This window comes from Bidens hawaiensis, unplaced genomic scaffold, assembly GCF_021521415.1.
Source record: "Bidens hawaiensis isolate Kalapana, Puna unplaced genomic scaffold, B.hawaiensis_p1.1 tig00004282_1, whole genome shotgun sequence".
Taxonomy (NCBI): domain Eukaryota; kingdom Viridiplantae; phylum Streptophyta; class Magnoliopsida; order Asterales; family Asteraceae; genus Bidens; species Bidens hawaiensis.
In genome coordinates, this window is record NW_027491257.1 from 466,000 (window position 1) to 491,331 (window position 25,332).

The following is a 25,332-nucleotide window of genomic DNA, read 5'->3' on the forward strand; positions in this document are numbered from 1 at the left end:
TAACAACCACCAGAATCCCACAAAAACACCAACAACCAAACTTTAACCAAAAAGATTCATATCCAAACAATCAAGTCATCTAAGCCACACAATTATTCACCCTATCATATACACAAAATTACCAAAAAAAAAAATGGGACTTGAGAAAACAATGCAAATTTAATAACTTGAAATTTTGGAATGATAGATTAATGATTACCTATATGGAGTAAGTCCAAAAATATGTTGAAGATGAAGAGGTGATGATGAATGGGTACTTGTTCTTGCAGTTGCAGAATTTTAAAGATCCAAGTTTCGTTGTATATATGAAGACAAAGTTTATGAGATTATTATTATTAAATAATATAATGGTGCCTTGAAAATTGTAGAGAGAGGTGTGAGCTTGCAAAGATCAAGTGTATATCATTTTGCTTGACTTTCTACTTATTCTGACAGATACTTTAAGATTCCATCTTATGGCATTTATAGGAGAAAAAAAAGCCAAAAAGGTTGAAAATAACTGGCAAATAGCAGGTATAAATGTATAATATATTTGTAAATAATAATAACTAAAGTATTAATTTGTAACATTAAGGTTTTTCCATGTGTATTCAAATGATTATGGTATTTATTATTTGTTACATTAAGTATTAATTTGTAACTTTCTACTTTTATATATATATATATATATATATATATATATATATATATATATATATATATATATATAAACGAAAGAACATGAATAAAAGCATTTGTTTGCATGGTTAAAAGAACATGAATTCTCATATATTCATTTATGTTCATAAATATTCATTTGTGTTCGTTCGCCTAATTTGTTTATGTCTATTCATTTAAATTCGCGTACGTTCGTTCATTTAAATTCGTTTGTATTCGATGCATGCGTTCATTTATGTTGGTTCACTTACATTTATTTAAGTTCGTTTATGTTCGATAGTATATTCATATAATATTTCTGTACATTGCAACTTAGTATAATTTTAATAACTTTTTAAACCCAACACTATTTTTTTTAACATGACTCTTAAGCACACATTTGTAATCGTCCATTGGCACCACCGACAGTTCCAATGCGCCTTCATAGTATTCGATTGTTTCCTTGACGCCTTGGACCATCACGTCAATCGGTTTGGCATCCCCGTCTGTAGCCTTGATCCTCGCCAACTCCTTAGTTGCTTTGAGCCAAGTCTTGTTGATTCTTCCTTCAAAACAAAGTTATGGGTTATCAACTAAGGCCTTAGTAGGCGTCCCATTTACCTCTATGCTTATAAAGTGAAGCTCGATGGCTTTCGACTCCACTTGTGGGCTCGTGGATTCCATCTTTGCCATTCATGGCCGGCCTCCATATGTCCCATGTGCATCAGTTGTGCTCGATGGCTCAGACACCCGCCTACTCATTGTGACAATCCTCGATTTCAGGTCAAATTGTATTTATTTTGTATTTGTTTTTATGTTGTAAACCGACCCGATTTATATCCCGAACATTTCAAATATATAAAATATTGGATTTTACGTTACTAAAACATTCCCGCTTGTCTAATTTGAAAAACCCCTTTTATGGATTCGAAAACGGACTTAAAACGCTCAAGATACATCAAAAACGAACTTCCGGACGCGAACCGACGTGCTGACCAGCAGCAGATCAGCAGCCCATTTTTTTATTTTTTATTTTTTTTGTTGTTTTGTGACTTGTCTTGACCCCTCTTGCATGCAAACCTTGATATCACACCCCATTCTTGACCCTTTCAACCCACTCTATATATACATTCCTATCCCCTTCATTAATCCTTGCTCATTCATCTCTTTCTCTTCCAATTCTCAAGCATTTCTTCATATTTTTTTTGGCAGTTTGACTTTCCAAAGTCAAACTGACCATAGTCTTACATTATAATCAACTTGTTAACACTTATTTATACTTGAAGATTGTTATACAACATATATATAATAGCACCCTTTGTACCTTCGGTGGGCATTTCTCCGGTCTCGATCGGTTAAGTGTCCGGCCCATAAGACAATGCTACATGGAGGACTCGTAGTAGTCCTTGATTATATATATTTTTCGCATCTAACTATCAAACTAGTTATACTTGTTTAACTTCTGCTCATCTTAGTTTTATTTTATATTTTGAGTTCCATGGTTATGGGTTTGTAGAGACTAGCCTCGGTTATTCCGTAAATAGCTCCAAACCGGAAGCCGAACTCTTGTTTACTAGTTTGTTTAAATAGTTGTATAAACATGTTTTATGTAAGATTTGAGTTTCTAAAATCATTTTAATTAGTTCCATGGTTATGGGTTTTATAGAATCTAACCTCGGTCTTATCCCGAAACAAGATCCGAACCGAAAACCGAACTTTCGTTTAAAGACTTTGTTGTTGACTTTTTGTATGTAAAACTTTGGTATTATTATTTATAAATTATTTTACAAGTTCTATGATGTTTGGACATGTGGTAACCATTCTTGGCCTTATTCCAAGATAAAAAACCGAACCAAACCGAACTAAACCAAGTTTACTCGCTTAAGACACACAAGTGTGTTTTTAACCATTAAAGCTTATATATTTCTTTAAAAATACTTTATAAACTGATTTTAATTATTTTCACAAAGTACTCGGAATGTTGAATCCAACTTGATCCTATAACAAAGTTTGGACCGACTAAACCGAACACTCGATTAACGGACATTGTTAGTTCTAAAACAATAGAACTACATACTTGGTTAAGTCTCTTTAAGATTTATTGAGTTATCTCATACATTTATTATTTTGGGAAAGTTGACTTTGGGTTTGGTCAAGTCACCAAGACCCGAACCGACCACCCGAACACTCGTTAAAACCCGTTTTAGTATCTATATTATAAAGGGACTTGTTTTCTTGCATTTTTACCCACCTTATTACTTAACATAGGTTGAGTAAAATTAAGGGCTAGATACTTTAACCCAGTTTCGAGCAAACTTACATTTTTAAAGGATTATTATTATAATTTCTTAAATATTTACATTTTAAACCTTAAACTTTAAATTGTTTATATTTCTTATCATTTATTTTCATTTAAAGACTTCCAAGACAACTTTTCTAATACAAGACTTCTTCTCCTTTAGGCTTCGTTCGTTAAACTCATCGTTCCGGTTAATCTCCAAATCATCAAATCTTTCAAGTTTATTACTTAAATGTGAGTACTTTCATCCCCCGTTTTCACTCTTTTATATTTTGGGGGTAACATTGCAAACTTATTCAAATCCAAATGATTTATACTTGAGTCTTAAACCACAAACTTTATTGTATACTTCACTTAAATAAATGCTCGATTTGGTGATTATATGCTTAAGTGCTAATGTGTTTATCGCTTTTGGATGGTTGATTCATAAATCCGAGTATATCTGGCATCCCCTTATAGAAAGGTGTCGTTAATGTATTCTTATTAACGATTTCATACAAAATCCGAGTATATTTGGCATCCCCTTATAGAAAGGTGTCGTTAATGTATTCTTATTAACGATTTCATTTATCTAAATTGGTGCTATTATTTATTATTTTATATACAAGTTGTGGAATTTCATATTATATATCTATTGTTCAAAAACTATGAAATTGCTCACCAACCTTTGTGTTGACAAAATCTATTTATGCAATGTTACAGGTTTGACTTTAGGTTGACTCGAGGACTTGAAGAAAAAAAAACGTTATCGAGACTATTAGGATATTAGCAAAACGAACAATATATTATTTACTATGATTTGAATTCGGTTATTGTATGAACAAGTTATGTGACTCTTTGTGTTTTTATGAATTTAAATGAGTTGATTAAATATTGTCACTTAATAGTTTCGTGTGCGATGAACAATCGGTTGCGCCCCGACGTTTCCGTCATGGTCGGGGTGTGACACTCATCAACAAATATACCCCATGTCAAGATTTGAACCTGTTGATCCGTTCTTCACGTTAGTAATAGAAAACATGAATATTATGATAAACCTATAACTAAAACATACCTGTTACTACAGAGAGAGTAGTCACGGCTGTTGAAAATGCTCCAGACGACATGATAGTCAGCTTTGTCGAGTTCCCCTTTAGGATGTATATTAGTGATGGGGATTGTGATTCTTGAGAAATCGAAAATATGGAGAGAAAAAGGGGCCACGAAATTCTTATGTGAGGTTTAGGTTTATGCTATGATATTAATAAGTTTCTCCATATATTTATATGCACCTAAGGGGAAACCCTTGATTAGCAAAAAATGGTAATATGGTCCATCAACAATTACCTAGCTAATATAATAATAAGGTATAATTTAATTATTTTGATCTATTATTATATAAATGATAATGATGGCCATATATAAATAAATATACATATTCATATATTTATTCTTACAGAACCGTGTCTTTTCCTCAAGTGACAAAAACCGATACCACACCAGACAAGGCTGCATTGGCCACACTGTGATACCCGGTTTTTCTAAGTCTAATTAAGCACTAATGTAATTCGGGTTTACCGTGTAATGCAATATTATGAATAATAATAACATCAATATTTTAGTCCAAGAATTCCAAAAATATGTGTGTTATAATTGATTATGTTCAAGAAGTTCCTTTTTGGCGTATAGCGAATACTGTGTAAGCGAGGCACGGTCAGCAATCCGGGTTAGGCTAACAATCCAAATAAATTCCCAAAGGTCGGGAATGACCTAAAATGATATAAAGAAAAAATATTAATGTTGGAACAAAAACTTAATTCTAGAATGTTCGGTTCACAAAAACGAAACAGTAAGTGAACAAAAGCCGGTACCGAACACCGTTAGGACCCGAAACCAACCAACTCCAAAAATTTACATCTTTATATGGTTTTGAAGCTAATTTTATGAGGAATTCGAATATGTAATCGGTTTTGCATATAAATAAGCCTAACTAGTTAAAAATTATTAATTATAACAAAGTATGGTTAAAATACAAAACTTTATAACTTATTTAGTAAAAAAATAATAATAATAATATACCAACCCCCCCCCCCCCCCCCCCTAGCCGTCCACACCACCACCACCTAGGACCTAGCTTTGAGATGTTGGAAGCATGGGAGTTTTCCAAGTAACCTATACACATATAATCATGCCAAGTGTTACATTACTTCCCTTATTTATCATACTATCACTTTCCCATACCACTCCATTCTCCAACACAAACCACCACCCACTCCTCCTCCCTCTCCCTCTCTCTCGACCGAACCCACACCCACACACACTTCTCTCTTTCTCTCTTGCACTACACCATCCATATTACAACAAAAACCCTAAGTTTAAACTCAAGAAGATGGATTAGGAGCAAAGTAGGAAGGATGGAAGCATAAACAACCCCTTAGAGCCACAAAGATTACTCTCTTTCATCTCTCTTCTAAACCCTAAAGTAAAAATCCGAACCCTAACCTTGTTCTTCAAGATTTGGATGCAAAACATTGTTCTTGCATCTTGAAAGGGTTCACACAAGCTACTAAATCATAAACCTAAGTGAAAATGGAAGATTTAAAACCCTAGAGTATGTGTGTGCATGAAACCATGGGTGTTTGTGTGTGAATGTGGAACCTGAAACCCACATGTACATGCAAACACACATGCATACCAATCCATTTTCATCTTGGTTAAACTCGGTTTAGTGATTTAATGGCATAAAGGACTTGAAAATGGAACTAAAAATGAAATAGGGATTAGGATATAGAGAGAGAGCCGTGAGGTAGAGAGAGAGTATGCATGTATGTTTATGAATGTGTATATGTATTGCATGCATGTATGTATCTTGACTAAATTATGATCAAATTGTGACTAGTTTGTATGCATAAGGTATTATAACAAGAACATGAATCTAAAGATGAACTAATGTTACATGACTAATACAAGAGTCACTTAGGTTCATATTAAAACACCTAATATATTCATGTAAGTATGCCATACAGTATTTTAGTTTACTAGCATGTAATATACATGTAATGAATAATAAGGATTTTTGAAAAAACAAAAATATAATAAATATAAGAATGAAATCTGAATTTTTAAGGATGTTAAATGTTTTAAATCATGGAAAATGATATTTTAAATATAGGTGTAAATGCATAACAAAAGGAATGTTAAGGAAAAATTTAATGCATGTTTATAATTAATGAAAATACAAATATAAATAAAAATTATAAATCTGGAAATTTGTAAATATTTATATGTTATAAAAATGAGATTTAGTATAAAATATGATTTACATGCTTTATTTGGGTCAAAACGAGTATCGGTTGCTTAACTAGTCGAAAAATCGGCTTTTTAATGCAAACCGACAAGGATTTTATGAGCTGAAACAAAACAGCCCCTAAAACCCAAAATCTTATATATATTACACATCATATCAAGTGTAATAAGGCCAAGATGGTAAGGCTTGGCAATAAGCGATTCTTGTCGCGAAAGACAACGCGAAAAACGCTAAAAACGCTCGATTTGTTAATAATTGTACAAAACCGACAAAAATACATCTTTACAAGCTAACTGGTAATATATATATACACACACACACACTCCAACCATGAAGATTAAGGTTTTGCTTAAAAAGATTAAAACATAATAAAAACATTAACCGAATTAACGTTTAACAAAAAACCGGCTAAATCGGTAGAACATCTTTTAAAACATAAAGCGTTATAAGTGTTGAAAGGACTTAATTAAATAAGTAGAATAAAAAGGTAATTCCATCATATTCAAACCTAAAATATTATATTAATATTTAATAAACAATTATAAGGAAAATTAATGCTAAGTATATTTAAGTGAATATGATAATATAGAGATATATATATATGTGCTTGCATATATATGTGAACTTGTGATGTGTGCTTGAGTAAAAGAACTAAAAATTGTAAAACTTATTGAACTTTTAAAAGAGCTAGTGTGAACACTTAAGTTGGAAGAACAACTTAAGAACTTTATGGGAAATAAATTATTAAAACGTGTACTAAATGAATAGGACACGAGAAAGAGACAAAACCAACAAATTAATAGTCGAGGTGAGTTTCTCATAAATCCCTACTGTTTTGACACATTTAAATGATTTATAAATGTTTTGGAGGAAAACACGTTTGGGTCAAAACGCATTTTATCTTGACAACTGTGGTACTGGAATGACTTTAAATTTGACCAAATTGGTCGGGCTGTCGTGGTTAAAAATCGGGAACAATTCCACAGCCTTATAATCATTAACTGTTAAACAGGCATAGAAATATTGATAGATCTATCGGGGTGACGCCTTATCATCACCGGTCGCGCCGGTGGGGTAAGTGATAAATATTTCGATTATTGTACGCTTTAATTATAGATTTAAGGGAGTCAGACATTTGTTATATCCCTAGCTAGTCTATAACTATCACACTTGTTAAATAAAATGTTGAATTTTATGCACTTTCGTTTCTATAGCGAAAGGGGGGCCAAATGGTCTCTCGTGGTAAAGCGAGGACCAGTGTGAAAGACTTAAAAATTTTTGTGTGTAAAAATGAAAGTGGACCTTGGCCAATTAAAGGCAAGGCAATAAATTGAGAATGTTGGTCACGTGTGGACCAAGTGGCATAAGCCGATAAATAATAATTGGTAAAGTTTTTATTAAATTGAGAACTCACCAACCATTGTGTTAATGTATATTTTAAACGTGTTTTCAGGTAAAGGAAAACAGGGAGCTTCGTGAAGGAGATTTAGGGAAAATAGGGATGAATCTACATCCCGATAGTTGGACATAAAAATGTTAAATAATATGTACTCTGATAACTTAAACTCGTGTTTTAAATTAATAAATATCCAACTTGTATATTTATGGATGTGTGTGTTTAAATATTGTGTGGCTAATCGGTGTCTGTCACCGCCCGAAACATCGTAATTAAGTATTCCGCTGCTAAACTAAGCTAAATTAAGCTAAGTTAAGATTTCGGGGTGTGACACACACCCCTTTCTCTTAAACGAAAACACTAGAAAATATCCAACATCAATATTACTAAAAGAAATATTCATACGCCAAGATTTTTCCATAGAGGGTGGTAGTGTTTGTCGCTACCACCTCATCAACTTCGGAGGCTACGCCTGATCTTTACTCCATAGCAATCCGCACAGGAGCGCGAGGAGTGGGGAGGGGGGGTTAACAACTAATAATCTACTTCTAAATCTAATTAACCTGTCAAGTTTGAGAGTTGAACTATTAAAGCATCACACCATCAATATCATTGGGTCAAGTGCCATGTTTTGGATTACTAGCGTGTTTTGTCGTCCTCAAAAATAAATGTCAAACATAACCACTGCATAAGTCAACAATTCCACCTTTTGAATGTCGCTAACTTCATGGTACTCTACTCCTCTTTAATAATGCGTCAAAAATTGACCAAAGAGATATTTAATTATTTAGAAAATATAAGTAATTAATATAATTTTCTTTATAAATTTACTGTACTATTTAAAAGAAGATACATTGTTCACATGGTATGCAACTAGACCCTTCACATATGATATATATCAAGTAAATGCTAAATTAGTTATTTTCTATTATATCATGACCTATGATTCGTTTTCTTATTATGACACATGACCCGTTTTTCATGACAGTAACACTTTGTAAAATTTTGAAAAATAAATTATTATGTGATACGGGTCTTGAGCCAAGACCCCATATTTCAAACTAAAGATGCTTACCAACTTCATTTAAGTGGTAATTGTGCTAGATTTTTTTGACTTAACATATATAAATATGCCTTCAATTCAAGTATAAAACAAAAATTATATTTAACTTTAACCTTTCCATAATTCACAATATACAAATTCTATAATATTCAAACGATTTGTATCTTTTTTTCTTATTCTTATTGACCAAAATCAAATAATTATTATGTTTTAATTTAATTTAATATAATTATGCAAAATTATCCGTTCTTATAAATATAACATTTACAATTTATTAAAATATATAACATACACATATATACTACGTTTTTTTTTTTTTCATCCGTGTATAACACGAGTAACTAACCTGATAAGTAATACGGTAGTATTAATATTAAAAATATAACTTTAGCTAAGTAGTAACAACTAACAAGTAGTGATAGAACTAACTTAACATAACCTCGTTATATTCAATACAATACTAATATTTACAAATATATAATAACATGCAAACTCTAAAAATAAAATAAAAATAAATAATAAAGAGAAATAAAAACAGGATAAGAAGATAAGTGGTCAAGAGACATGTGTTTTTTTCATTTCTACAAATATCAAATTTTATCCGTCACTATTGATATATAAATATATTACTTTTATTATTATATGTGTAAAATTTTATTATAAGTTTTAAGACAACCATAGAAATAAGTCGTTATAGTTTTCTTAAACGGATATATATGCTTTTTTCACGTCTCACTCAATGACTATGCTTTGATGTGTATTATAAAAAAAAACCTATAATTTACTATCAATGAAAATTAACGGCATCATAGTATTTAATAAAAATTAATTGGTAATAGTTAATAATAGTAAATAGTTAAAACCAAAATAAGTCTGGTTCGGTATAACTTTTTGTAACTATATTGTAAAAATATATTAATCAAGTAGTGAAAATCAATCTAACAAACTTTTATAAAAAGTTAAAAAGTATATATCCGATTATGAAAAATGGGTTACAAAAAGGCGAATATACTTCCATTTTGAAGGCTTCATGTTTAGAGATATTCTCAAAACTCTATTTGCATAGTCAAGTAGATGTGCATATCCCGGGTTCAAACCCTAAACCGGTTCAGGTTAAAAACGAAGCGGGCGAGGTCGTGGTCTAACATAGTCAACATGATCGAGTGTTATGTTCTATAGCTCATCTCAAGTCAGTCAATTCTAAGGAGCCGACTTGGGATTGTCTAAAGCCCATTGGGCCTTTGGACTAGGCTCAATACGGAGGTATCCGACTATCCTTGTAGTCTTTCGTGAACGTTCGTTTATTCATACTATACCGATCAACGGTTTTTATTAAACTCTAGGCAAGCCTAAGGGGCCGAATGAGTTTGGGACAAGAAGTACAATTTAGGTTGGTTTGGGCCGTTTGATGAAAGAATCCCAACTAAATAAATAACCCTTATTTGCTATTGAGCTAATTTATATTTTATCTTTTTTAATAGAAATAATTTTTCTATTTGAAAACTTAGGCCCAATTTAATCAATGTAGCCCAAGATAGAGGTGCACAAAATACCCGGACCCGAAAAAAATACCCGAACCGGTTTTTTTAATACCCGGGTTTTTGATATCCGGACCCGTATCCGACCCTACCCGTAGGGTATGTATAGGGTATGCATTTCAGTACCAAAACCCGTACCCGGAACCGGACCCGATTTATACCCGGTAATGCCTGAAAACCGGAACCGGTTCCATACCCGGAACCGGGTTTCTCCAATACCCGAAACCGGGTTTTTCAAATATCCGATTTATATCCGAAATTACCCGAAAATAACTGAAAATACCAAAAAAAAACCCCTAAAAAGTGCAACCTCTTAAAAAATCCAATCTATACCCGAAAAATACCTGGGAAAAAGCCCGGAAAAACCCAAAAAAACCCTGAAAAAAGGGTATATTCAATACCCGGAAATAGGGTATTCAAATACCCGGTTTTAGAATACCCGGTTCTATACCCGACCCGAACCCCATGCATAGGGTTTTTAGAGACAATACCCGAACCCGAACCCGACCCGGGTATTACCAATACCCGATTTTTCAATACCCGGTCATACCCGAGCCCGATTCCATACCCGAACCCGGGTATTTGAAAAACCCGATTTGTGCACCTCTAGCCCAAGATATTTACGTGATTAGGTAATAGGAGATTAGGAGGTAATTTTTGTTTCAAAAATTTTACAAACCTCAATCAACTTTGTTTTCTTGCATTTGAAAACAGGACCGTCTTATAGATTTTAAGTCTCCAAAACGAATACTAAAAAAATGACCTTTATATAATATTTTTTCTTCAAAATCGGTTGTTCATTGTTGATTTATTTCATTGCTAGGCTTAGACCAAATAACATTTTATTAGATTATTTAACGTTTGATGAACTTGTTTAGATTTTTAGGTCCTTATGGTGTTTTTATCCATCATTTTCAGTCCAATTCACTAATAGCTGTTTAAAAAAGTTATACATATGTTTTATAAAACTATCTTAAAAAATTCATGTCCTTATCGAGATCATACCCTAGACGGTAGTTGAGCCATGTATGGGGCCTATGACGGCCTGCTTGAAAGCTGAGTCACTAGTTGAACTTGTTTAACAACCGCTAGATAACGTCACAAATAATATAGTATAGACATGTGTAATGATTCCATTAAGAGCATACATCTGAATCGCTAAGAATTAGAGTGTGTTTGGTCACACCTTTTAATGACTCATGCTGCCTCTTAGTGGTTAAGCTTCAGATATATGCTGAATGATTCAAAGACTATTTCTTAATCAGTCAGGTCTCTTATTGATTCAGCACTAAATTGCCAACAGCCCCTTTCGCTTTTATGCATTAATTTCACTCCGCACAACTAAGCTTTCGTTAGTTTATGGTCAAACACATGACTTCGAAAGCCAAGCTTAGGCTCGTTACAATCTTCCTCAAAATAAAATAAGCAAGCCAAGCCCAAACTTAAAAAAGCGACTCATGAGGTGAGCCCAAGCTCTTGTATGCTATGCAGTAAATATCGATAGTATCTCGGTTTCAGTCTACTCGGGCGGGACTTATGTTTCAGAAATAACCCTTCAATTTTCAGATAACACCAAATACTTCCCCAAATCAAAACCTGAAACCCTAGCAACCAGACTCCACTCTGTAATCACAATCAACCTCCATTAATGGCGTCAATGGCGATCTTTACCCGCAAACTCCGGCCACTCTCCAAAACCCTAACACCCAAACCCACCACCATCTCCACCACCACCTTCCTCTCACAACAACCCCAATTCGCCGATCACCCACCACCACCACCACTGCCACCAAACCCCGCCACCGGCAGCCCACTCTACACCCAAAACTGGCGAAACCCTAACCCTAATATCCAAAACTCATCTCCTAAATCAATAATCCCATCTGGGTTTTCAATTTCACACCCAATTTTATCACAAATTCAACAAATTGACGAAATCTTGAACATGTTTGCTGACTGGATGACGTCGCAGAAATGGGGTGAGATTAAGCAGGTGTTTGAGTATTGGATTGGATCTTTGGGGAAGGACGGGAAGCCGAATAAGCCGGATGTGAATTTGTATAATCATTACTTGAGGGCGAACTTGATGATGGGCGCGTCGGCGGGTGAGTTGTTGGATTTGATTGAGAAGATGGAGGAGTTTGGGATTGAGGGGAATACCGCGTCGTTTAATTTGGTCATGAAGGCGTTGTATGAGGCGAAGGAGGCGGAAGCTGCCATGAAGTTGATCAATCGGTATGTTGTTGGTTGAAGTTTTAATCCGTAAAATGTGATTGTAGTTTGAATGTCAAGTTAGGGGCTTTGTTAGGATTTTATCACATTTGCATATAGTTGATGATGACTTAGGGCTGTAAGCGAACTGAACGTTTAGTGGGAAGTTCTTTTACGTTTGTTTGTTTTGTAAATGGACGGACATGAACTATGATTAGTTAGATGAACCAACATGAAAAAAGGTCGCCTTTGTTCTTGAATGTTTGGCAACGTGTTCGTTTATGTTTGTTCATTTGCGTTCGTTGATGTCCCTTAGTATATGTTCGTTCATGTTTGTTTGTTTTGAATTTTCATTATAGGCTTTTTATTTTTTATATATTATATTTTTTAGTTTATTATCTGAAAATTTAAACTATAGGGAACTTAGATCTTTCATGCTGTTTTTTTAATACAAATAATGATTATGATTATTATGTTAAGTATTTTTGAGTTATACTTGATTTATCTTTTCGATGGTTATGTCTAATGTCTTGGATTAACAATGCTGCTTTATATTTTAGAATCAAGATATTTTCGTTTGTGTACGTTTAGAAAGTTAATGAACTAACATGAAAAAGTTCGTTTCCTTAACGGACGAACACGGACACGAAATTTTGTTCGGTTACGTGTTAGTGAATTGTTTGCTTGTCCGATAAAACCTTAACGAATAAACACGAACAAGGCTCTGTTCGGTTTGGTTCGTTTACAGCCCTAGTTGATGTATGAATATGTTCCTAGTTTGAAAATAAATTAATAAGTACATCAAAAGGTTAAGAGTTTATTGTAGTTATTATCTTTATCATGATTAAATAGGTTTATGTTTCATGCATTAGGATGATTCAAACCGGATCAAAGGGTGCTTTACCTGATGATGAATCTTATCACCTTGTTATTCGGTTGCTGCTATCTCAAAATCAAGTTGATGATGCATTAAAGTACATCGATTTAGCCTTAAAATCCGGTTACATGTTGTCAGTTGTAGTATTCACCGAGTGTGTGAGGAGCTGTGTTAATACAGGAAGACTGGATACATTAGTATCGATAATAGAAAGATGTAAGAAAATGGATCAAAACAAAGCTTTATGTCCACCCTGGAACCTATGCAATTACATCATGGATGTTGCACTCAACAAAGACAACAGTGAGCTGGCATTTTACGGGCTCGAGTTTATGGCAAAATGGATTGCGCATGGTGAAAACGCGAGACCACCCGTGTTGCTTTCTGTAGACGAAGGACTGGTAGTTAATGCATTAGCGACTGCTGGTAGAACTTATAACTCTAAGCTTTTGGATGGCACGTGGGCCATCCTTAAACGATCTTTACGCCAAAAGAAAGTCCCGAATCCAGAAACTTATCTCGCTAAAATATACGCGTATTCGTCGTTCGGTAACTTGCAGAAAGCTTTCAGTACTTTACATGAGTTTGAGTTATCTTATAAAGACTCCGGTAAAGAAACCGAAGACGAGTTGTTTTCTCCGTTTACGTCGTTGTATCCGTTGGTTGTTGCATGCTCGAAAAATGGATTTTCAACTTTGGATAATGTATGCATATCGGGCTCTTTTTTATTAAAAAAAAAAAAACTTTTGTTGACTGGTTCGTTGCTGACTTGATGTTATTGTTTTGTTTAGGTTTATTATCAGTTGGAAAATTTGAGCCGTGCGGATCCGCCATACACATCTGTTGCTGCGTTAAACTGTGTTATTTTAGGGTGTGCGAATATATGGGATGTTGATCGAGCTTATCAAACGTTTAGCGGCATGGAGTCAAGTTTTGGGTTGACTCCCGATATCCATTCGTATAATGCTCTCTTGTATGCTTTTGGGAAACTAAACAAGGTTAAAACTTGGCGCTAAATATGTCATGTCAAGTGTCATAATAGAATTTTATGTATGTAAATAATGTTTAATTTTTGCAGAGAGATGAAGCGGTTAAAGTGTTTGAGCACTTGGTAGGTTTGGGTGTGAAGCCTAATGTTAAGTCATACGAACTTCTAGTCGATGCTCATCTCATCAAGCGGGACCTACAAGCCGCACTCTCCACAGTTAGCAACATGGTAATACAAATGTTTCTTACAGTTTTTAATATAAAATTAAAAACCGTGTTATTACTATAATAGTATATTATGATGTAATGATATTATTATTGATATTGACATCATGCGCTGCAAGCAGGTAGCTGCAGGATTCGAACCGACAAAGGAGATTCTGAAAAAGATTCGAAGACGTTGTGTGAGAGAGATGGATTACGAAAGCGATGAAAAAGTGGATTCTTTTGCAAAACAGTTTAAAATCCGAATGGGTAACGAAAATCGACGAGATATGCTATTTAACCTTCAATTTAGTACCGAGTATGCATAAGAGGTGACGGTTATGAACCAGAGAGTTCCTAGTGCATCTGTCCTTTTGAATGTAAGGCACACTTATTTGTTATTTCATATACATTAATATACTCGTATCAATAGGCTTGTGAAAAACGAGTTGCAGGTATGGTTTGAGGGCACTATGGCGAGTATATTTTGCAGCTGGTAAGATCTTCAGATTGGTGGAAGTTAGTATTTGGTTTATTACTCAGTTTAATAAATGACTAATGAGGTTTTTTTTTTTTGGGTTATTTATGTATTTGTTTGTGTTTATGAAGTGGCGCGCATGATCGATTTTGTTTGTCAAAATAATTGTAGGGCTAAGCAAATTTGGTTTATTAGGGGCTTGATAGATGTTTTCGAATGTTGTCACTATGAATCATTGATGTTGCTTGTGACGTAGTATACGCTAATTTATTTGTTTTTCGATATGAAAGTAGTAAGGTGTGTAAAACATGGCAATAGTTCTAGTCAAGTATGCTTAATGTTCTGCCGTGAAGTTGGTGGTTTTATACTTAAAACAAGGCTTGTAACAAAATGTTACGAGTTCCCTCGCAACATGTTACATGTTCACGTGCGTAGTGAAATGGATTTTCAACCAATTTGTCATTCAAACTGTCACGACACAACACGTTTCCTTGCAAAACATTGACATTTGACACAACACATAAATGTATTCTTTATATTTAAGGTGGCGCTTGACCATGGTGTGGAATACCGTGTCTGGGTTCGTCCAGCCACGTACCTGATGGTACTGTGGAACGGTCATATGACCGTTGATGTTGGACATCAAGCTCGAATTTTTATTTTATTTTAAAATTTAAAAATCTATCAATTATAATTGCCTACTATTAGAGGCCTCACGTTGCTCTCCTCACCCCAAGGCAAGCATACCCTTTTACAAAATCAAACCCAGCATATCTTCCAACTCCAACCAAAAACAACAAAATCTTCCTCCATTTGCTTACGAAAATGGACTTGTACAACCTGCATGAAGACGAGTAAAAAACCAATAAAAGCTTGGGTATACCAGTAAAAAAATGATAAAAGGCTTTGGTGTACCCTCGTTATCAAAAAGTGGGCCCCACTCTGACGAGTCAGAAAGGGCACAAGCTTGGATAGAGCATTGACGCAAAACGTAGAAGGCGAAGATTCTTCTAAGGCACGTATTGTAGTTTTTATTTTATTTTATGTTATAGTTTTCTTTCAATACATATATGCGTGTTTTCACTTAATATTATGTAATTTTTTAAATTTTGTGTTAATGTAAGGTTTTTCATTTAAGTTTATATTCTTTAACAATTATTTCTGAAGTATTAATTTTATCAAAGATAATCAATGACGTGACACTTTCTACTTGGTGTGGAAAGTGAACCGCGACTCTTTTTTCTGGCTTTATGTGAAAGTGGTATGAAAATGATGTGACGCCTATGTGACGATTTTCACACCAAATGAACCATACCTTCAAGCTCAATGGTCTTAAAGAATCAAATGTTGAAATCTTATGTATTTTCGTATTATCCAGTTTACAATTATGTTAGGGATTATATAATTTAAGTGAGCAAACATCTTGGCGTACGATCTCTCTTTGTAATGCATGATTTTAGCGATATTGATCTGCTAAAAATCTCGAATTTTCTTAGTTTTTTCCTAATCCCTCTGTAAAATGTCACGCGTCTTTTGATGTATTTATTCTCGCATAATATAAATAGATAAAATGTATGTTTTTCTAGCATAATTCAATTTTAGGAGATTAATGGTAAAAATAATTTGAAATGTAAAAATTTAGGAGTTTTAGTTTCGGTTAGGTTTTGAACTACCTTAATTTGCCTTGTTTCGACCGAAAAAAAATCTCCAAACAAAATACACCGAAAACCGAACACAAAAACATGACAAGAATAAAAGACATGAGAGTTTTAACAACCATAAAACACAAGCAAACAAAGCCTTTAATGTTCAAAACAACTTTCCACTTATGCAAATAACATTAAATGCTAAAGCTCTTATGACAGTTACTAAAAAAGACACCATTCAGTTTTCTATTAAAAAGACACCAAACTTTTCTAAACAAGAATACTTGTAAGAAAAGCGCAAGAAAACGGCCCGAGCGCTTCAAATCACTTCGGGCCGGGCTTGATATCCATCTCCCACCACTACTTCTTCTCCTGAAAAAAACATAAGCAGCGAGTTTTATGGTATAATTAGGTAGGGGAGAAAACAAGCCAAGCCCGAGCTTGACTGCTCCTTTACTAAAGCTTGATCTTGGCTCGTTTACTATTTGTTAATTAGTTGCGTACATTTTTTATTATAACTTTTATATATAGCATAGAGTGAACTGTGGTTTTCGTCCTTGTGGTTTGTCAAAATCTACGGTTTAGTACAATAATTTCAAATTTGCAAATTTCGTCCCTGTGGTTTCATTTCACTTGCATTTAAACCCGAATTCACTAATCTCAAGTCTATTCGTTAAACCCATCAGCGTGTCCTTCACATAAGGGGCAATTTTGTCCTTTTTTCCCCCAAAATACACCCAGCCCCTCACGTGAGGGGGCTTGCGAATTAGGACTGGGGTTTATTTGGGGAGAAAAATGACAAAAATGCCCCTCACGTGAAGGACATGCTGATGGGTTTAACGACCAGACTTAACAGGATTAGTGAATTCAGGTTTAATGCAAGTGAAATGAAACCACAGGGACGAAAATCGCAAATTTGAAAACTATTGGACTAAAACCGCATATTTGGACAAACCACAGGGACGAAAACCACGGTTTACTCTATAACATATTATACATAACAACAATCAACAACCAAGTAAGAATCCCATCTATAGCATGTTATATACTATTTAGTTATTTTTATCATAATTTTACATATTAAAATATTATTATGTAAAAAATATATTTAACACATTAATTAGAAAATTATATAAATAATAGGGTTGTTCAGGCTCGATAAATAAAGCTCGGGCTCAAGCTCGTTTATTAAACAAACTTGTGCTTTTAGTGAATCGGTCTCGAGTAGCTCATGAGCCAGCTTGGCTCATTTGCACCCCTATAATTAGTTGTTTGATCAAAGTCAAACCCGTGCATAAACTAAATGTAGCGCTAACCTCTGCCGCGGCTGGTTTGGTCTCATCACCCTTGGGCTGGTTTTCATCACCTAAAGACAATATTCAAAACGGGCCTGGTCAGCTTAACGGGCCAGGCTAAAACGGGCCATTATAATTTAAAAAAAAAATGGTTGCAGCCTTGCAGTACCTCCATCCTCAGGCAAATCAGAGGTCCAAAGAGTGAGGTTGTCTCTTAAAAGCTGCATGATTAATGTGCTGTCTTTGTAAGATTCTTCGCTTAACGAGTCAAGGTCAGCAATCGCCTCGTCAAATGCTTGTTTAGCCAAATGACAGGCCCTGCAATAGATATTTAGTTTATAACTAGTTCTCGTATATTTTTTTTTATAAGAAATAATATGTTACATAAATATACCTTTCGGGTGAGTTCATGATTTCATAGTAAAACACTGAGAAGTTGAGAGCCAAACCGAGACGAATCGGGTGGGTTGAAGGGAGTTCTGTGTTTGCAGCAGCAGCAGCCGCCTATAAAAAGTATAAATTAGTAAAAATATTATATAAACTATATATGGTTCACGAACTGTTCATTGAACGTTTGGTTTGTTTAAGGGCCTAATTTATTTATGAGAATAAAAAGGAAAACAAAAAGATAACGCGTGCCTCGTAGCCCTTCAACGACTGTTCGGCAGCATCCTTCCTTTCTTGATCTGTCTTGAATTCAGCAAGGTACCTATAATAGTCACCTTTCCTGCATCCACATTAAAACATAACAAAAATAATTTAAAAAAAACATAATTTACAAAAAAAAAGTTAGGAATATAAATTAATAAAGCATAACAAAAATAATTTAAAAAAACATAATTTACAAAAAAAAAGTCAGGAATATAAATTAATAATCAACTTTCCTGCATCCACATTAAAACATAACAAAAATAACTAAAAAAAATAATTTACAAAAAAAAAAAAGGAATATAAATTAATAAAACACCTTTCCTGCATCCACATTAAAACATTACAAAAATAATTTAAAAAAAAATAATTTACAAAAAAAAAAAAAGTTTGGAATATAAATTAATAAAGCATAACAAAAATAATTTAAAAACATAATTTACAAAAAAAAAGTTAGGAATATAAATTAATAATCACCTTTCCTGTATCCACATTAAAACATCATCATCATCATTGTACTCAGTATATCCCACCAATAGCAAAGCTATGGTAGGGTCCGGTGAGACCCCTGACTTGATAGTAGTTTCGCATCAAGCCTTGGACTAAGGAACATAACACTCAACCATCGGGACCCCGGCTGATTGGTGCATGTACCCTTGTCTTTCGACTATTAACGCCACCACATGATGCCTAATTAACCTTCCGCCACTTTTAACGTTATTTTCACGAGATTAGTAAAATAACGTCAAAATTAGTGCAATTTCACTTTTGCCCATCCGAGGGTTCACGTATATAAAATTTAAAACATGTATCCACATTAAAACATAACAAAAATAATTTTAAAAAAACATAATTTACAAAAAAATTAAAAAAAAAAAATAGGAATATAAATTAATATAACTCACATTTTGTGGTAAAAAACAGTAGCTTCTCCTGATCCAGAAGATGGAATAAGATGTTTATCAATAATTTCAAGAATGTCACTGCAAATTTTAGCAAGTTCATCTTCAACTTTTTTGCAGTAGCCTTTAATAAGTGTAACATTGTTTTCATTGCCTTTTGATTCCTCTTTTTGTTCAATGGATGACATGATCCTCCATGATGCTCTTCTTGCACCAATCACATTCTTGTATCCGACCGAAAGCAGGTTTCGCTCTTCGACGGTTAGCTCAACGTTTAGTTTCGCAACACTTTTCATGCATTCAACCATCTCTGAAATTAAGAAAGTGCATAGTTAATGATTTGGGAGGAGGGGGGGGGGGTGAAACCGAAAACATGGAAATAACCAAACTGAAACAAAAACCGACGGAAATAACCACACTTTCAGTCTGGTTTTGGTTTTTCGTGTAACTAAAATTAAAAAAACGAACCGAGCTTATAGATTTTTTATTTTTATTTTTATTTTTATTTTGAATATTGAGTAATTTATAATAAGGTTAATATATAGTTTAACCCAAATATTAAGACCAAATGTATAATAATAAATTAACGATTAAGTGACAAAAAAATGTAGGCCCAAATTTATTATTTTTGTACGAGCATACATGAATATGTTATCTGTTTGAATTGATAAGAAATTTGTCTAAGTTATTGACTCGAGCACATCATTGCACTCGAATAAAGTAGTGTGCTGGATGATAATTTAATTGGTCAAAATGATTAAGTTATTTATCTTTCGAGTAACCTTGTTATTCGAGCATGCTAGTTTATTTTTGATACTTAGCTTTTCACGTACAAATTGCAAAACCGAAAAACCAAGACCGAATGGTTTTCCAAAACTCAAAAACTGACATTCTAGTTTCTTGATCGGTACCAAAAACCGAGACCGAGCGGTTTTTAAAAACACAAAACCAACATTTTAGTTTCTGGTTCGGTTTTAGCCCCAAACTGAACCCGAACCCAACCCAAAAACCGAATAAACCGAGATTGAACGATTTTCAAAAACTCATATCCCCAACATTCTAGTTTCTGGTTCGGTTTTAGCCGGAAACCGATCCCGAACCTGATACTGAAAAAACCAAGAGCGAACGGTTTCCAAAAACTCAAAAACCAAGAGCGAATGGTTTTCAAAAACTCAAAAACCGAAGAAACGAGACCGAACGGTTTCAAAAACTCAAAAAACCGAAAAAATCGAGACCAAATTGTTTCCAAAAACTCAAAAACCGACATTTTAGTTTCTGGTTCGGTTTTAGCCCGAAACCTGACCAGAACAAAAACTGAAAAATAAAAACGAGACTGAACGGTTTTCAAACACTCAAAAACCGGGACCGAACGATTTTCAAAAACTCAAAAACCAACATTCTAGTTTCTGGGTGCCAGAAACCGAGACCAAACATCCCAAACACGATCCAAACCGACCCATGCACACCCAACATAACAAACTCGATACCTTCGTAACGCTCGGCTTGTTCGGCGAGTTTCGCCTTGTAAACATGCGTCTCTCGTTCCTTCTCGTTCGACATTTTGCTGATCGATCACCAAAACTCGATTGATTGAATGAATGACTAACGATATAAAAATAATAATAATAATATTATTATTGAATGAGAATGTTGTATAACTGAATCTGGACCGTTGGTAATTAATGTGTGGTTATTTTTAGGAGTTGAGATCCTGTTATGTCGGAAACTGAACTTTCTATTTATGTACTTTTGACTCCTACTTTTATGCTATAATTTAAAAAAAAATATTTTATTAAAAAACGATGATTTTCTTGTGTTTTTTAGTTAATATACTTTACTACATTTCCCGATAATTGAGTGCTATGTGCCTTATGTCTAAGGCTTGATGTAAAACTACTATCGAGCCGGGGGTCTCACCGGAAGCAGCCTCTCTATCCCTATGGGGTAGAGGTAAGGCTGCCTACATCTTACCCTCCTCAGACCCTACCATAGCTTTGCTATTGATGGGATATACTGAGTACGATGATGATGATGATGATGATACTTTACTACATTTCGAATTGGAGAGTCTACTGTGTTGTTTTAATCGGGTCCACACTGTATTTAATTGTTGGCTTGAGAGTCCTACGGGAAACTATGCAGTAGACCTGGGACGAAGCATAGTGAGGGCCACCCCCCCCCCATCTGTGCAGTAGTGTAAATCAACTTGTTTTTTCGCCATAAAATTTGTATACGCAATGTAAATTTACCTGTTTACAGTCGAAATTTTGAGCCCTCCCCCCCCCCCCATTTATGAAAATTTTCATACAATTTGAGTCCGGTCCCTCGGCGTATTCATCCAAGTTTTGTCACTGCCACATGACGTACAGTTGTTGTGCCGCCATAAGAGCAGAAATCTCTGGCATATCACATGGTTGGACGAAAAACTGGGTGGGTTTGGGATTCGAACTGACAGCCTCGTAAGGTCTGGCTAAAAATATTCCCACGTTATTTTTGCATTGTTCCCATTTATTTCTTCGTTACATACATTAATAAATACATCGAACTCAATCTCTAGACTCCGTCAAATTTATTTGTTTTCGTGAACCGTTCATGAACACGTACACTTCCTTAGTAAACGAACACGAACATAGAATCGCGTTCGTTAAGTGTTCATGAACATATTATATCATTAACAAACGAACATGAGCAAGTCGTTGTTCATGTTCATTCGATTCATTTGTAGCCCTACTTTAATGATTTGTAGGCTACCAATGGGTTGATGGTTAATTGGTAAAAGCCTCACAAACAAACAATAATAATTAAAAGAAATTCGAGGGAAAAAAAAAGATGATGATGATTTGTGGGCTGGGTTGGGTTGGGTTGGGTTGGGCTGGGCTGTATTGGCTTGAGTAGAATAGTAGATCATGTAAACAAGGTATTTTACCTTACACAAATGGATCTCTATCTCATGAGTCATGACCATTTTAAGGTTTTGAGTTTCGATAACGATACCGGTATTTTTCAAAATTTAGTTTAAATAACGGTACCAAGAATTTGCGATTTATCAGGATCAGGATTTTTCGTTGCCGTACCGATACCGATCTCGTCCGTAATCGTAACAATGGATTTCTTTAAAATCATGTTAGACAAATTCAACAATACAAGTATTCAAGTTGTGACAAATTTGTGTGGTATGGGTGATAATTAATTTGTTAATTTTAATGATACCTAATTATTTTCAAAATTCACCACTTGCATCTTAATAACCCCACAAGTTTGAAATCTTTTAATTCATGCACCTTTAAAAAAGTCAATCCCAACAAATTTATGCCTATATTTGCATTATTGCATATATAGCACACATTTATTTCAAACAAGATGTGAAGTGAGGATGTGAGCATTCACATCCTACGTTTGAATGCCCCCAAGATCTCAAAGTAGTACCTTTGCATTTATTAGATATATTTTGTATTTATTTTTAAATAAAATCAAATGATGTATTGCATGCATAAGAGCCATAAGTTATGTGAGTTGTAGAGAATCATTGATTAATAAGCGTTGAATTACTCGCATATTTGAATAGAAAACAGCAAACCAAGTGCCTTGGTATTATCTGAAAGCTGAGGGTTAAAGTCTCGTGATCGACGTAAATGTATACTTTTAGGAGAGTTTGCCATTTTCAGAAAAATGGATAAGACTACTAGGAAGTGAAACAAACAAACAATTAATTTAATACCAAACAATTTATGACACAAAAACAATTAGATTTGAGTAGTTTTGTCTAATATGTTTAATAAAACTAGTCATATAATGGTTAGTATTTAACACTCTTAGTTAGACGAGATGAGACGTGTTCAAGTGAAACTGTTTACCTTGTTAATTAATAAGTTCGATTCATAACATGTTTACAATTTTAATGTAAGAAACATAGAGTTTTTAAGGCCACCCCTTTTATAACTACTCACCAACTCGATTGAGTTATGTAAATAATGTGGTTACACGAGTTGTGTTCGGGTGATAACTTTATTAGTTAATTTAGGACAATGTTGACAACTTTAAATAATAAAATATGATTCGTGTGTGATTTCTTCAACTTAGTTCATGGTCCCCTTTTGTGTCACTTCTTCATCCGTTTCTCCGTGTTGGAGAAACACTTTTAATAATAAAGAGCAACGATGAAAAATATATCTTTTGCGTATTAACGTTTACATTTACTAATTCATTTTTTTTTGGTAATTTATTAAAATTGTTACTATTCCATTAATCATTATTATGACAATTTAATAAATAAAAGCTCATACTACTTTTTTTTATAACAAATTCGATTTTATCTTTTAGTTATACGTGGTTTTTTCCGCGACAACACATAGGTAAAAAGTTTACTAATTTCGTATTGGCATGCAATATATAATTTAGTGATAATCATGGATTATAATATCCTTGTAACAGGACAACATCTATATCACAAAATCGTATATATTAATATAAGAGATTAATTAATACAATTTAACATATATATAATTGTACTCTCAAAGCAGCAACGAGTAGTCCTATATAAAAAGAATAAAATATTTATGTATTTTTGGAAAGTGACATGCATACAAGATGTTATCGTTAATGATGAGAAAGACTTGGAAGAGAAATCCAACGAAAATCACAAAGTTTCTAAATAAATGTTTATATATTTTAATTCATACAATAGTTTAGTGATTTCCAAAATCCAATTGTCGGCTTATACATTTTTGAAAACCTAAGCCATAAACAAAAAAATAAAATAAAATAAATAAATAAATAAAAAAAGTCGAGTCTGTAATTAAAGAGCACACAGAGTGGTCCAATTTCCCCGATTCTCCTGTTTCAAATTTATTTCCTTGATTCCAAGGGCGGTGCTCTTGTTTTCCCCCACATCATGAAACTTCCTTGTTTCAACCTCATTTTCCTTGATAACTGGCACCTCATCACCTTCCACTTTCACCGCCATAGCTCCACTTCGTTCCCCGTGCTCATCGACTTGGGCATCAAGGAACACACTCCCTGTGCCATAAGATTGACTTGATAATTGATAATTTGATTAGGCCACGAGTAAAAAATAAAACTTGTTTCTTTTGTTAAACCTAAAAACTATGCAAATAAAAGATTCATAATATAAGGAGGTGTAATTAAAAGGTTGTATTTGATTTCACAGGGTATAGCCGGTTTTCATAATATAAATAAAATTAGTATTGAATTTTTTAAACTATATATGTTTTTATTATTATTATTATTATTATTATTATTATTATTATTTCTTTTTTGCTGGAATTAAAGTATCATGATATATCATATATTAGATAGTTATCCCCCACTTGTGGCCTAGTGGTAAGAGACTTGAGTTCTCTAATGAAGACTAAGTTCGAATCCCACTTGTGTCATATTTGGGTGGATATTGACAATGATTGATTTGAGTTAGGCCTTATGTAAAGGTTGTTAGTTCGAATCTTGAGCCCACCCGGGTTTTCGTCCCACCGTGTGTTACACCAGAGAGTTCTGCTCCTGTGGTGGTACAACGGTTGTCAAGTGGCAGTCGGCGGTATGGTTTCCCAGGGGAATGCCCAAGCCAAAATCTGAAGCCAGCGTGGGCCCGGTTAAGACAACATAGTCTGGCCAGAGTGGGGCATCGGGGCTCTCCAAATTTGAAGAGTGATGTAGCCTAAATATAAGAAAGTCGCCTTTAAAAAAAATATATTAGATAGTTGGCGACCAACAAAGTTATTTACATAAACAAATATAAGTGGTGTTAATGAGCATGTGGAATGTTTGGATATATATAACTGGATTTAACAAGTAATTATTTTCTTAATATCCATATGTAACTTGTAACTAGATCATAATAAAGCTTTTAAAT

General features: G+C 34.0%; 2 protein-coding genes across 2 annotated transcripts; one reads left to right on the forward strand and one right to left on the reverse strand.

Annotated features, from left to right (window-relative positions):
* Positions 1-11,866: 11,866 nt before the first annotated feature.
* Positions 11,867-14,905, forward strand: LOC143626102 (pentatricopeptide repeat-containing protein At1g26460, mitochondrial-like). The gene is made up of 5 exons (XM_077096267.1): positions 11,867-12,453; positions 13,302-14,010; positions 14,098-14,304; positions 14,385-14,522; positions 14,641-14,905. Exons 1-5 carry the CDS (start codon positions 11,867-11,869, stop codon positions 14,824-14,826), a joined length of 1,827 nt encoding a protein of 608 aa, XP_076952382.1. The 3' UTR covers positions 14,827-14,905.
* Positions 14,906-17,850: 2,945 nt separating this feature from the next.
* LOC143626043 (14-3-3-like protein GF14 iota) lies at positions 17,851-21,026 on the reverse strand. Its single transcript, XM_077096229.1, has 6 exons — positions 20,954-21,026; positions 19,470-19,776; positions 18,556-18,643; positions 18,311-18,420; positions 18,086-18,234; positions 17,851-17,987 (listed from the first exon to the last, which is right to left on the reverse strand). Exons 1-6 carry the CDS (start codon positions 21,024-21,026, stop codon positions 17,851-17,853), a joined length of 864 nt encoding a protein of 287 aa, XP_076952344.1.
* Positions 21,027-25,332: the final 4,306 nt, after the last annotated feature.

Bases quoted from the DNA above. Each gene is read 5' to 3' on its own strand.
- LOC143626043 (XM_077096229.1), bottom strand. From the start codon at position 21,026: ATGTCGAACGAGAAGGAACGAGAGACGCATGTTTACAAGGCGAAACTC. The intron at 18,235-18,310 runs GTATATTTATGT...TATCTATTGCAG, and splicing joins ATCATGAACTCACCCGAAAG to GGCCTGTCATTTGGCTAAAC. The intron at 17,988-18,085 runs GTACTGCAAGGC...TATTGTCTTTAG, and splicing joins TGATTTGCCTGAGGATGGAG to GTGATGAAAACCAGCCCAAG.
- LOC143626102 (XM_077096267.1), top strand. From the start codon at position 11,867: ATGGCGTCAATGGCGATCTTTACCCGCAAACTCCGGCCACTCTCCAAA. The intron at 12,454-13,301 runs GTATGTTGTTGG...TTCATGCATTAG, and splicing joins GCCATGAAGTTGATCAATCG to GATGATTCAAACCGGATCAA. The intron at 14,523-14,640 runs GTAATACAAATG...CGCTGCAAGCAG, and splicing joins TCTCCACAGTTAGCAACATG to GTAGCTGCAGGATTCGAACC.